General features: G+C 33.9%; 2 protein-coding genes across 2 annotated transcripts; both read right to left on the minus strand.

Annotated features, from left to right (window-relative positions):
- Positions 1 to 2,785: 2,785 nt before the first annotated feature.
- On the minus strand, positions 2,786 to 5,019 carry LOC21394391 (probable pectinesterase/pectinesterase inhibitor 7). The gene is made up of 2 exons (XM_010090000.2): positions 3,960 to 5,019; positions 2,786 to 3,529 (listed from the first exon to the last, which is right to left on the minus strand). Exons 1-2 carry the CDS (start codon positions 4,957 to 4,959, stop codon positions 2,838 to 2,840), a joined length of 1,692 nt encoding a protein of 563 aa, XP_010088302.1. The 5' UTR covers positions 4,960 to 5,019; the 3' UTR covers positions 2,786 to 2,837.
- Positions 5,020 to 6,626: 1,607 nt separating this feature from the next.
- LOC21394392 (probable pectinesterase/pectinesterase inhibitor 7) lies at positions 6,627 to 8,972 on the minus strand. Its single transcript, XM_024170459.1, has 2 exons — positions 7,889 to 8,972; positions 6,627 to 7,481 (listed from the first exon to the last, which is right to left on the minus strand). Exons 1-2 carry the CDS (start codon positions 8,892 to 8,894, stop codon positions 6,790 to 6,792), a joined length of 1,698 nt encoding a protein of 565 aa, XP_024026227.1. The 5' UTR covers positions 8,895 to 8,972; the 3' UTR covers positions 6,627 to 6,789.
- Between the last annotated feature and the right edge of the window lie 5,375 nt (positions 8,973 to 14,347).

The following is a 14,347-nucleotide window of genomic DNA, read 5'->3' on the forward strand; positions in this document are numbered from 1 at the left end:
CTTCCAAATTTCTAGTGGCATGTACTCTTTTAACCAATAACAATTAGCAATCATATTTTTCTAGAAAATTCGAACTGTTATTTTACCTATTAATAAAAACTGACATGTTAACCGTTATGTTAGTTTTTTAATAGTTCAACCTGTGAATGTCCATATTAAAAATGTAAAGTGTGTAACACAAAACTACTTATACTTACAAATTAAAATCGTTAAAAAAATTTCAACAACTAAAATAACAGTATCTACTGATGGAGTATGCAACTCCTACTATAAAAGTTCTTTTTTCAAACGTTAGTGAACTGCATATATATGAAGACGCAATAAAAGATCAAGAAAAAAACAAATTAGCAAGATTCCTAGTGGCAAGTGCAACAGCTGGGATAGTATCAAAATACACTGGTAGAACTGAAACTCTATCTCTAGCTAATCAGTAGTTTAAATTATTGAGAAATGGTAGGTTCAATTGTGATTCTCTTTATCACTTTTATAGTTTCTCCTTTTCCCATTTGTCTTTTAGTTTTCCCATAAAAAGTAACAAAATTTTAAATCATCTTTTTACTATTTTTCACAAACATGCCATTACATAACTAGTTTTTCGTTTAGCGCAGAGGAGAGGAAGCTCTCAACTATAATAAACTATCTTTTTTTTTTGTTTAAATTAAATGGCTGTTTCTTTTTTCAGAAGAAAAAATAGAGAAGAAAATTCAAAAAAAGTTAGTTGATAAAAATTAGATTCGTCATATGTTCTTTTTTTCTTTTTGGAGAAAAAAATTGTTTTGTTGATTCTTCTCTTTATCTAGCTAATATTTTTTAAGTATGAGATGATGTAAGTTATTGAAGATCTCTTTTATTCTCAAAAGTTTAATTTTTTTAATTTATTTAGTTGCAAAAACAACAATTATTCAACTTATGAGGGAAAAATTTAAAAAGAAAGGTTAGATTTTTTTAACAATGTTAGAAAATTTAAACTATAAAATAAAGGGATAAAATTATTTTGGTACTCTGTATTATAGCGAAACATACACTTACTATTCTGTGTTTTTTATAATATTAAAATGATACCTTAACGTTTTTAAAAGCATCTTCTGGGTACTCTAAAACTATTTTTAGGATATATAATGTTCAAACTACACTTCTTATCAATTAAATAGAAATTAATATTTTTTAAAAAATCTAAAAATATTTAAAACATTAAAATATTTAAAAAAATAACAAGATAAAAAAGTTCATGATTTTTTTCCTAGATCTATTAGTTTTTATATAATTAAATAAAATAGTACTAAGGTAATTTTATATTTTAAAAATTAATTTTAAGGTATTAAAAAGATTTTTTTGAAAACGTTGAAATATCACTTTAATATTATTAGAAAAATAATATACTAAGAACATATTTTGTCATAACACATGATACTAAAATGATTTTATCCCTAAAATAAATTAAAAATGATAAGAAAATAGGTATTGGGGAGCACTGGTGTCACTTTTATTGACCTTTGATGAGTAATTTTTATTGATAAAAAAACGTACAGCAGTAAAAGAATGGCGAGAGGTAGCAAGTGGAGAAGTTAGAGAGTGATAAAGAGATTGACTTTAACATTTTTTTAAATTATTCAGTTGGTTACTGAACTTCCAAATTAATCGTTGAGTCAGATCCAAGTTAAATGATGATAAAGTTATGTAATTATGCAAAGGCGGACCATAAGCGAAAAGGTTAATGGTTGATAGGCCAAAGAAATAAAATGGGCTATCAAGTGGCAGTTAAAATACTCAATAGTTGGAGTCCTAGAATTTATGGGGATAGGTTGTTTTCTCTTTGGAGGAGAAAAAAAAAAGGACAATTTACTGTAGCTAGTTTCTGGCTTTGTCTTTTGCGTGGGCGAATTACATATGACAAGTGAAATAAGTTTAGAAGCTGGAACACTTAAAAGGGCCCGTTTAGTTCAGTTCGCTTATTAAAATTTTTAATTTAAGTTGGAATATAACTTTATGTGAATATTTTTTATTGTAGTAAAAAGTTAGATATAACTGTTTCTGAGAACTTTTTATTGTAACAAAAGTTAAATTTTAAACTCAAACCAGTAAAATGAACGGAGCCTTAAAATATAGCTCCTTCATTTCTTAATGGTTGGGTAATTTCTCTAGTAGGTATTGAAAAACTGAATTATAGAGAAGGCTCTATTTTCAGTCTTAAAATTTGTATAAAAAAACTATCATATTTTTTTAATTTAATATGATTTTAATCAGATTTAATAGTCAAAAACCGTCCCTACGGATATTGTATTGTATAAACAAAAGCTAGCTATTGTATTTTAACGCTGGATTTGCATTTTCAAAACATAGCAAGGATAGGTGAACTTTTGCCCTGTTATTGCTACGGGAGAACTTGCCCTCAAATTTTATGTTTTGATATAATAATTCTCAAAATTGCTTAAAAGATTACAATCAGGAATGAAAAGTATAAAAAAGAAAGGATCGGGATAAAGGAAAAAAAAACCATATATGAGTTTAATTTGGATACAGTCAGCAATTGATACACAGATAATCAGATTAAAAGCTATTCCATTGCTCATGTTTAGAGACTAATTACATGAAAAGGTATAAGGTCTTCGGATCAAAGTAACAATTAAATTCTTAATTCAAGGACTCAAAAAGTAACTTTAAATACCCAAACTGTACGCTGAAACAAGCTTGGGCATTGTAGCCTTATTGACTAACATTCGACTATTGCCACACACACACAAAAAAAAAAAAAAAAAAAAAAAAAAAAAAAAAAAAAAAACCGACAACAACGGCGAGAAACATAATCAAATGCCTATAAATGTCATATAAATAATTTCTCACGGCAAACCATTGGTGTAAACGACTCCTGTTTGAGGAACCCAGTTATCAGCAAGCAAGAAACTGGACGCCGCAAAAGTAGCAGCATCTGAAGCATTAATCGCATGGTAACCAGGCCATGTAACTCTTTTTTCAGTGTCTGATCCTGGTCCTGTATTATTATGCTCAGCATAATACAATGTGGACAAAGCATAATCTCCATTCCATTCACGCCAACCAACTGGATCAACGACACTATCCATGTAAGACTGCATGTAAACCGTCCTCGAATACTCCTTCCACGGCCTCCCCAAATAAGTCTTGGCGCCGCCGTTGCTCGACGCCAAATCCTCGGCGGCTTTGATGGTACAGTTGTGAATCGACGTGCCGGTGTTTTGATTGGGGTCCGTCCTGCCTTGAGCCGTGATGGCGTTGAACTGTCCTGTCATGGGAAGGCGGGCGTACAAGTTGCAGTTCTGGAAGACAACCGCGGCGTTTCCGAATATGAAGTCGACGGTGCCGTAGATGTCGCATTCTCTGTAGAATTGCCGGAGAGAGTGGGTATAGAGAGTGTCTTGGTATCCTTCGAAGCTGCATCTATAGAATGCGGACAGATCTGCGCCGTTTCTGACTGCTACTGCCTGGTGCTTGCTTGCCCCTGCTGTGTTGCGGAATGTTATGTTCATTGCCACGAAACCAGGTCCAACAACAGCTGCAATATCATTAATATAGGTTAGAAGTAAAATAAGTTCATTTTGTATATGATAAATAAGAGAGAAGAACTAGTAGATAGAAATTATTTAATTTTCCTCTTTCATTTTTTTTTTTGGATAAGTTAAATTAACTTCTAACAACTTGAACCTATAAATATGACATTTAAAAAATGAAGGATTTGGCACATTAGTTCCAGCTACTGTATCAACGTAAGAGTACAGAGTACTATACTACGATATTATATGTGGTAGTAAATATGATGATTTAAATGCTTGTTTAGTAATAACTGTTACCTACGATGTAATTCCCATTGACTTATAATACCAATTTGTTAAAAGGAAAAAAAAAAACAAAAAACAAACCTTGTGTTTCTTTTCAAGTAAACAATAATATTTCTAGACATTTTAAATCAGATTTTGGACTCTTACCAAAAGTTGCGGACTTGAAAGTTGTCCAACCATCAACAACGCTTCGGTTGCCGGTGATGATAGTCTGATTAATACCGTCACCGATCATCATCAAGTACTTCTTCTTCTTCTCAATCGATACATACTCTTCGTAGACCCCAGCCTTGACGTATACCACAAAGTACCCTTTTGAAGCCGCAGAGTTATTCGGAGCCGCAGCGACGGCATCATTGATGGTGGTGAAGTTTCCAGTCCCGTCCAGACTTACAGTCACCACATCTCTGATCAACACTTTGCTTTGTGATTGTCCATCCTCTGTTTGCAGCATTTTCCTCTCAGTCAACGATTCATACAATAAACCACGTCTAATTAAGCTCCACACGGGGAAGGGAAAACGCTCGTTTAGTTTCCTTTGATTGAAATGCCCCGTGAAGTCCTTCTTAGGAACCCAACCATTGGTGAACAATGCAAGAGATAAACTGTACAGCTTAGTGTCGTTTGCCACAGGAACTGAGAGGCCATTTCTTACCCTCATTGAAGAAGCCGATTGCAGGCCGTCCCAACAAGTCTGCTGGTTGGTCAAGATGGCGCTGAGAAGCGTTTGGACGTCCTCGGTTTTCCATGTTGGGAGAGCACCGCTCGTCACGTTGATGGTGCCTAACGAGCTCATCAAGTAGTCGATATTCAGGCCCGTGAGGAACTGGCAATCCTCGAGTGCGGTGATTTCAGTTTGTGACAGAAAGGACCGACGCTGAAGATAGCGGTTCACCAGTCTCTGGAACTGGAAGGTCTGAGATAAGGATTTCAGGACGGAGAATCTGGTGTAGTCATAGACATTGGCTATCTTGTTTGGTAGCAAAGATTTGCAAGAAGATGGGTATGGGGTGAATTTGCAAATGGTTTCTGGTGGAACGAGCCTTTTCGGAGGCTGCCGATGATATGCAAAGGATGGCGAGGCTAAGAAGTGAAGCGTAAGAATTGAAAACAAAAGTTTTGTGACAAGGAAGAGTTTGTGATCCATGGATTTTGAGAAAATGGATTAAGAGATCAGAATACTAATTAGTAAGTGTTTGATGTAAAATGAAAGTTGATTGGGTTTGTGGCAACAAATTAAGGATTTTGCGTCATTTTATAGGGAAGAGTTAATGGACTCAAATGAGGAACACGTTTGGCGCCAATAGATAATTAACTATATGTTTTTTGTGCTTTGTTAATATTTTGAAAGTCCTTCCACGTTTTGGACTCGAATTTGGCAAATCCCATCGAGTTTTGAAGTCAAGAAACAACTAATTAACTATATTGAGTTACCATATGTTACGCGGATTTCTGAACATTTGTTTAAGAAGATTGACGAATTACTGCATGCTCCTACAATTTGGTCTTTTACTGAATAAAATATAACCGCATTAACTCTTTAAGTTTTGAGAGCACCACGGATCAATTATCGTTTGCGAAACAATTTTATACCTACTGTTGTACTTCAAACTTCAAAGCAAGTTTTTTTTGTTCTTCTCCGCGTTTTTATAATCGGGATATTATATTCCTCTACACTCTTTTTAAACCAAAACAAGCGTTCAGAGCGCACCCAAAAAAAAAAAAAACGAACTTGTTAATATTATGCCATGAAATCCTAGGTTGACCAACCTTTTTCTACCATCTTAAATTTTTTTAATTAAAAAGTTCGGAAACGGAATATCGTTGATAGCAATACCCCATGGATGTTACCAAAGGGCGTCTCTAGATACTAATAGAGATGTTCGCTAAAGACCTAAAACTTATCTATAACGCACAACTTCGTTTTATTGCTCAGGAAAAAAATGTATAGAAAAATAAAAGCACCTTAGTTTGCTTTGTTGTTTAACGTTTTTTTTTCTCAGGTAATAAGTGCTATATTTCTGATGAATTCTTATAGTCTGTTTGGTTCACACGTTTAAATTAGTGATTTTAATTCTTAATTCAAATTTTGTCATAAGGAACACGAAAATGAGAATTGTGTACACAATAATACTCTAGATTGTACCCTATTATTTTGATTTGTTTTTCTTTTTACAAATCTAAAAACTCAAATAAATAAAAATTTAGATACAACACTACTCAAGTTTGTACATTTGAAGGAAGAAGGGAAAAAAAAAACAAACAAAAGAGAAATAGTTAAAGAGAAAAAAAAGATCACGAGACTTTTGATGGGATATCAACCGATTTTTGTCATTTGCAAGTTAAATCCTAAACTTTTAATCTTACGAAAGGATCCTGTATTTGACAATTCTTCTTAATGTAGTGGAATCGATTGTAGACATCAATTAGTGGAAACAATTAGGACTCCAAATATCAAAGTTAAAAGATTTTAGAGTCCGACTTATGAACCAACGAAAATTTTCAGGTACATTTTGTGCGAAGATTGTTGGACATTCCATCAATTAATTTATGCCTTTAATTTTGAACCATAGTTGCAAAGAATTTTAAATCTAAGGTCCTAATTATTAAAATTATAAATTCAAGGATCAAGTTGCATAACACGGATAAGTTCACAATACACCAGTTTTTGTTTTTTTTTTTAAATGTTACACTGTTATTTTTAATATACCTAACTTGGACAATTAGTTGGCAACGAATACAAGAATATCATTAGAATTGAATTTTCGTTCTTGCTTTAGAAACTTAATTATTACATGAAAAACAACATTCCTTAATTCAAAAGTTACATTAAATTCTCCCTGTTTCTTTGAGCTAAAAATTAAAAAAAATAATGTAAATACCAAATTTGTATGAAATAAAACAAATTTGGCAATACTACATTCAAACAATGGTCAGTAAACGAAGACATGATAAAAACATCTATATTCTCAAACCCTTACATCAACCCACTGGTGTAAACGACTCCTGTCTGAGGCACCCAGTTATCAGCCAACAAGAAACTAGACAACGTGAAATTAGCAGCGTCAGTTGCATTAATCACATGATATCCAAGCCATGTAACTCTGTTTGTTGTGTCCGACCCGGGTCCTGTGTTATTATGCTCAGCATAATACAATGTGGACAAAGCATAATCTCCATTCCATTCACGCCAACCAACTGGATCAACGACACTATCCATGTAAGACTGCATGTAAACCGTCCTCGAATACTCCTTCCACGGCCTCCCCAAATAAGTCTTGGCGCCGCCGTTGCTCGACGCCAAATCCTCGGCGGCTTTGATGGTACAGTTGTGAATCGACGTGCCGGTGTTTTGATTGGGGTCCGTCCTGCCTTGAGCCGTGATGGCGTTGAACTGTCCTGTCATGGGAAGGCGGGCGTACAAGTTGCAGTTCTGAAAGACGACCGCTGCGTTTCCGAATATGAAGTCGACTGTGCCGTAGATGTCGCATTCCCTGTAGAATTGTCGGAGAGAGTGGGTGTAGAGAGTGTCTTGGTAGCCTTCAAAGCTGCAGCTGTAGAATGTGGACAGATCGGCACCGTTTCGGACTGCTACTGCCTGGTGCTTGCTTGCCCCTGCCGTGTTGCGGAAAGTTATGTTCACAGCAACAAAACCAGGTCCAACAACGGCTGCAACAATATTGACGTATAAGTTATAATATGACGTGAAAATAAATTTGACATTTAAACTGTCAAGGATTTGACATATTCATCATATCGACTACTATATGAACTGATCAAATTCTGTTAGATTTGCATAGTGGACGTGAAAGTGTTACCTACTAAATTTATGTGAGTTTAATTTTCAGTGTCTTAAATAGTGTCTAATCAATCGCATTTTATAATGTAATCTAATAGATTCAAACATTAAAGTATTAAAAAGTCAGTTAAAAAATATTTTAATTTTTTTAAAGAACGTTACATGGTTGGTTTGCATAATTTTTACACGTTATTGTACTTACAACATGCATAAGCCCATTAACTTAAATATATATAGTACCAATTTTGTAATTCTAAATTTAGCATTAGATTCTTACCAAATGTTGCGGACTTGAAAGTTGTCCAACCATCAACAACGCTTCGGTTGCCGGTGATTATGGTCTGATTGATTCCGTCGCCGATCACCATCAAGTACTTCTTCTTCTTCTCAATCGACACATACTCTTCGTAAACCCCGGCCTTGACGTATATCACAAAGTACCCATTTGAAGCTTCAGTGTTATTCGGAGCAACATCTATGGCCTCGTTGATGGTGGTGAAGTTTCCAGTCCCATCCTGACTCACAGTCACCACATCTCTCACCAATACTTTACTTTTTCCATCGCCGGTTTGAAGCAAATTTCTCCGAGTCATCGACTCATACAGACCACGTCTGATTAAGCTAGAGACTTTTGATGGCAAACGCTCATTTAGTTTCCTGTTATTGAATTGCGATTGCGCGCCAGTGAACTCCTTCTTAGGAACCCATCCTTTAGTGAAGAGAGCAAGAGAGACACTGTAGAGCTTAGTGTCGTTTGCCACAGGAGCTAAGAGGCCATTTCTGACGCTACTTGAAGAAGAAGAAGAAGCCGATTGCAGGCCGTCCCAGCAAGTCTGCTGGTTTGTCAAGATGGCGCTGAGAAGCGTTTGGACGTCCTCGGTTTTCCACGTCGGGAGAGCACCGTGCGTCGCTTTGATGGTGCCAAAGGAGCTCATCAAGTAGTCCACATTTAGGCCGGAGAGGAACTGGCAATCCTCGAGGGCGGCGATTTCTGCTTTTGAAAGAAAGGAGCGGCGCTGAAGATAGCGGTTAACAAGTCTCTGGAATTGGAAGGTCTGAGATAAGGATTTTTGGACTGAAAATTTTGCAGAGTCATAGACATTGGCTGTCCTGTTTGGGAGGAAAGATTTGCATGATGATGGGTATGGGGTGAACTTGCAAATGGTTTCCCGCGGAACGGGCCGGTTCGGAGGTAGCTGATATGCAATGGATGGAGAGGCTAAGAAGTAAAGATTGACAACGCAAAACAAGAGTTTTGCGATAAGGAAGAGTTTGTAATCCATGGAATTGGATATTAAATGGATCAAACAAGAGTGCTAACTCGTAGTAGTAGAAATGTTGCTTCTTTTGAGTTTCTGAGAGGTTGATGTAAATTAGATGTTGTTTTAGCTTGAGGATTTTGCGTCCATTTATAGGGGTGAGTTTGATCTTGCAATTTGTGAGCTGAGTCGTGTGACCAAGTGAACTTTCTTAGTTTTGTCAACAAGGGAACGCGTTTGGCGCCAACCAACCGATTACTATTATTGACGTATTTCCGAAGTCTTGGTATTATATATTAATTGTCAAACTACTCCCATGTTTTCCCTCCAATTTGTCAAACTCAGTCGTGTTTTGGATTCAAGAAATAACTAACTATATCGATCGAGTTAGTTATCATATGTTTAATATGCTACACCCCAAAAGTCTTGTAGCTATTAGTCTATTTGTTTAAGAAAATAGCCTTACTAATCCTAAAGTTTAATCCGCACTTAATTAATTCAACATATGATCAGCACTAACTTGATATAGTGTTAGAAGCACCAACGACATTAATTTCTCACGAATTTTTTTTTATTGACGTTTCCATATTTCATGTGCCCATTTGTGATCTTTTCTGTAATTTTTTTTTTTTTTTTTTTTAAGAAAGTGATTTTGGTTCCTTTTAACAAGAGGTTTACAGAACTATAATGGTTGAGGTGCTAGACGACATACTTGTATGTTAATTGTATTTGTTGCATGCTTTAATTGTGATTCGGTTTTACTATTCAAGTATTTCTTTGGTTGTTAGAGAATAAATCATTATACCATAACCAACTTCAAAAACTAATAATATGATAATATTGGATTTATTACAAGAACTGTTATTTTAATTGTTAGATTAAATTTTAACAGTCTGATTTGTTAATGTCCACATTAAAAACTTGAATCACGCAACGCATAACTGGTTTTAATCAGAAATCAAACCAGTTAAAAAGTTAATCTAACGGTTAAAATAGCAGTACCTACCTGTAGAGTGAAAATATAGTTCCTAACACAAATTTTACCGATAATATAGAAGATCCTCATGTAATATAACCTAACAAAGTCAAATTAAGCTACCCCAGTTATACATTCTTGGTGTCCTTAACTGAAGTTTGAATTCAAGATTGATAGACATATATAGAATACAAACGTTAGGCTGGTATGCACCGATCTTAACGACTTTTTGAAATTAAGCCCTCAACTTGTTTGTTGTTACAAGATTTTTGGATGGTCCTACTTACGCACTTAATTAGACCCCTGATCGACTATTATAATTAGGCCATTGTTATTGCATTAGTTTAATTTGCTTATTATATGTTTCAACAAATTAGTAAGTGTATTATGGTCCATACATGGACATGTAAAAAGAATCATTGCTTGTAAGTCAAAATGGTCTAGCTAGCTCACACTATGATACGGAGATTAAACATTAATTACTTGGAAAATGTGAGTAATATTTTTTTCAACTTAGTCATACATATTTAGGATTAATTAGTTTCCAATTAGTACTTATGGCCTGTTGTTTAGTTTAATCTGCATGAAATTAAGAAGCTAAAAGATCACTTGAAAATAAGGAAATTCCTGGTTGCAATAACTGGTTATGATACCAAAAATACACACGGCTTTTAGCTGATCATGAATATTATATATTTATTTGTCAAATTTACCAGGCATTGGATTCTCCTCTGAAAAACCAAATCGGCCTGACACCACCAATAATACTTTGATTTCTTTGCCCTCCATCTCTTTTTTCTTTAAGAATTTCCAAAGCATTTAGAATATTGCGTCATAAATGCGTAAGAACACAAATAATATTAGCTGCAAAAAAAAGGTGAAAAAAGGGGAGATATTTGCTGCAAAGGGACGGAGGAAAAAGAATCAACACCTGTAACATGACAAAACACAGTTGGTAACAACGTTGCTTCTTTTTTACTTCTCTTTTCTGGTGTTTGGAAAGAGATGTGTGTTAGTTTTGAGAATGACTTGTGCGGTTTAATTTATTGGTCTCTGTGTAAATATTGTTTATTTCTCACCTCAAAAAGGAATAAAGATGAAATAAATGGGATTGCCTTTTCTACTATTAGGGATTAAAAATGGGATTGCCTTTTCTTTTCATTGCCTGACTTTCATTGCCTTCGCTTTTCATAAAGTGCCCACTAGCCCAGAAAATATACAGCACTTTACACTTTTACAATATGTATGACCATGTCATAAAAGGCCAATGTCTTTTTCTGATGTCGTAAGGAGATTTGCTAATCTAATTAAATTTTAATTTGCTGAAAGATATTACTCAAGAAGTTTCATAATTGGAAAAAAGAATTAATCGTAGAAAAGAAATTAAACCAAACCGGTCCATATATGCTGGAAAAGTAAAAATTATGTGAACAAAAATTAATAATCCAATATAAAAAAAATAAGGACTCATGTTAGTTGATACGTATAAACGTGTGGAAAGATTCCTACCATGTGCCCCTTAATAACCTTATATCATCTTGTTCACATTCCTAATCAATGACACATAGTTGTGAGAAAGCAACTCCGTTAAAGCGTTAGTTATTTACGGTGTGTTTTTTTTCACAATTAAAATTTTTTTATGTGAGAAAAAATATTGTAGTAAAAATTTAAATTTAAAATTTTGTGAGAAAAAATTATAACAAAACACTTTAAAGGTAGCTTGTCTCGCCCAGGAGGTGGGAACAGTTGAGAACAAAGTGGCGCGGGAGAGGACGGGAAGCATCTCTAGCTCAAAGAGTTGTGATTTGAGTTGAGAAAAGAATAAGAACTGAGGCGTGGATTGGTTAATTTAAACAAAATGTTAAGCAGCTTTATGCGAGGAAAAACCACCACTTGGCCCTCGATTGCACTAATCCTTGAAGTCAACACCATAATTTTTATTCATTAAACAGCTCAATGGGCTTCTCTCTATTAAGAGGGCAACTCCTTTTTTCTTATATAAATATAATATGCATCTTCCTCTCTCCATAATCTTCAAAAAACCGTATATATTTTGTTATATGTTTGTGGCCATATACACACTTGGATAAATATGGATCGGAATGTGAGATTAATATGGACCTACCCGATGGGTCTAATTAGGTGGGCCACAGTTTTTGTCTCACATCTATTGGGGGGTTTGGATGTGAAGGGATTTTCCATACAAATTAGCTAGGAAAGTGCATATTCAAAACTCTAGTTCTTGGATCGCATTGGACGTGTAGATATGATCTACAACTTAACTCCACTTTCTTCAAATCATAATCAGGGCCCAGCAAACAAATTAAAGATGTTCATATGGCGCTGTTTCAGTTGTTTTCTATCATTTAGATTTTAGAGATCAGGGGCCGGACCTATATTATATATATATGGCATCAACATTCAACCACCATACATCGCCATCTTATATATGTATGTATGTATATTGATATCTTGGTTACGGAATTTCTTTTTTTTTTTTCAGCTACATGAATTTGCAAGATATTTATGTGGCTAGTATTCAATTATTTTTGCTCGGAGCTTTTTGTATTTTCCCTTCTGAAATTCCTATCCTTAAGGTTGTTGCTCTCTTAATTTTCCATTTTTTTCTGGGGTTGTAGTATAATTGGATGTTGATTAATTTGTATGTTCTGATATATATATATATACGTCTATATATTCCGAGGACAAAACCAATGTGCTTTCATCAGATCAGTATATACTGTATTTTGTCACCCCTTATATTGGGTCACGATCCATTAGTTGTTGCATCTTTAAAGCCATTAAAGATGAATGTGAAAATTGTAATACATGAAAAGCTGAATACTATATATATCATGAATTATGGAATAGGCCTACAAAAAAGGTATGGTTCTTCACTTCCTTTTCCTTTCGTTCAATATTTGCTCCATATTTGCAAATAGGATAATGGGAATTTTGTGAGGTATGAAAACAAAACGCCTATCCAAGAACTCTATTTTGTATCGTCAGATATGTAGTAATTTCTATCGATTTTGCAAATTTTTCATTTTAATTTGATTTTAACGCAATCCCCGATTCACTGACTTTAACTCAATCTATAGTTTAGAAACAAACACTGTCTTATAACCGTGGAATAAAGCACTATAAAAAAGACTAAAAAGGGCCAGAAGTTATATAATTGTCCTATTATTGTTGCTTCCAAAGACATTTCACTTAAAAAACACACACACACACACACTTGCTCCTCAATTCAATGAACATGTTCACCTCCAAATATTTTTCAGTTATATATAAGCGATGGTATACATAAAAAAAATATTAAAATCTTCTCTTTTGTCAGACAACAATAATTATTAATACACATAGATCGAGATAGCCGGAACTTAAACCTTATTATTTTAAAATCTAGTAAACTATATATGCTTATTACAGAGGTAAAATGTACAACTTAAATAATGCGAAACTTATTGAATAAATTAGAATCCGTTTGGTTGGAGGATTCATTCTTTGATTTGAATTGTGGTTCATGATTCGCTACAGTATTTTCTCTCATAAAAAATACACGTAAATCAAAAATAATTTTAATCTCATAGTTTTAATCTATGAACCAAACGGGCAATTAATGTCCCACGAAGCATAAGGCACAGTCCCAAGAGGCCAAGATTCTAGTCAGAATCCTCGCTTGATCAGGACCAAAAAATACAACAGAACACATCTCTCTTCAAAGTTAACTATGGACCTCAACGAATGAGGCATTTGTAAGTTAGTTCATGGTCCATTAATTACCTTTTTCCTCGTGTAAATGTAGTACTGGTCCAATATCCACTTCTATACTATCACGCTTCTGCATACATCCAATCTTTCATTCAATAAAGCTTCTTTTTCATGTCCTTCTTCTCAGATATCACACAACAATTATCTCAGAAAAAAGTAACAAATATTAAAAAACGATCCAAACTCATTTGTGCCTCCTCCATATCTCTATGTAAAGTATACACAAATACGTGATTGGTGAGAGAGTTCTGAACTGTCAAATTATATCATAAAAAATATATCAGCTAGCGGACTTATAAAAATATTATGTGTCGTAGTAGGAATCAAGATTTATTGGGCCCGTTTGTTTGCGTTTTCGTTTTCGTTTTTCACGATTTTCAAAGCAAAAAAATGAAAACGGGTGTTAAAAACGTGTTTGGTGCAATTTTTTTTAAAAAACAAAACCAAAAACGTTTTTGTCTTTTTGTGGAAATCAGAAAACGAAAAAAATGTGTTTTCATTTTCTTGTTTTCGTTTTCTGTTTTCTGAAAAACGGATTTCACTTTTTTTTTTCTTTTTCATTTTCTTCCCTCTTTTCTGAAACCGTTTTTGTATTATATATGTTTATTTAATATATTTATTTAATATATTATTATTTAATATATTTAATAATATTATTTATATAATATATTTAATAATATTATTTATTTAATATATTATTATTTAATATATTTAATAATATTATTTA

The sequence above is a fragment of the Morus notabilis genome, unplaced genomic scaffold (assembly GCF_000414095.1).
Source record: "Morus notabilis unplaced genomic scaffold, ASM41409v2 Scaffold169, whole genome shotgun sequence".
Lineage (NCBI taxonomy): Eukaryota > Viridiplantae > Streptophyta > Magnoliopsida > Rosales > Moraceae > Morus > Morus notabilis.

Excerpts from the sequence above, each read along its gene's own strand:
- LOC21394391 (XM_010090000.2), bottom strand. The coding sequence starts at position 4,959 with ATGGATCACAAACTCTTCCTTGTCACAAAACTTTTGTTTTCAATTCTT. Across the intron at positions 3,530-3,959 it reads TTTCAAGTCCGCAACTTTTG|CTGTTGTTGGACCTGGTTTC; the intron begins GTAAGAGTCCAA and ends ATGATATTGCAG.
- LOC21394392 (XM_024170459.1), bottom strand. The coding sequence starts at position 8,894 with ATGGATTACAAACTCTTCCTTATCGCAAAACTCTTGTTTTGCGTTGTC. Across the intron at positions 7,482-7,888 it reads TTTCAAGTCCGCAACATTTG|CCGTTGTTGGACCTGGTTTT; the intron begins GTAAGAATCTAA and ends ATATTGTTGCAG.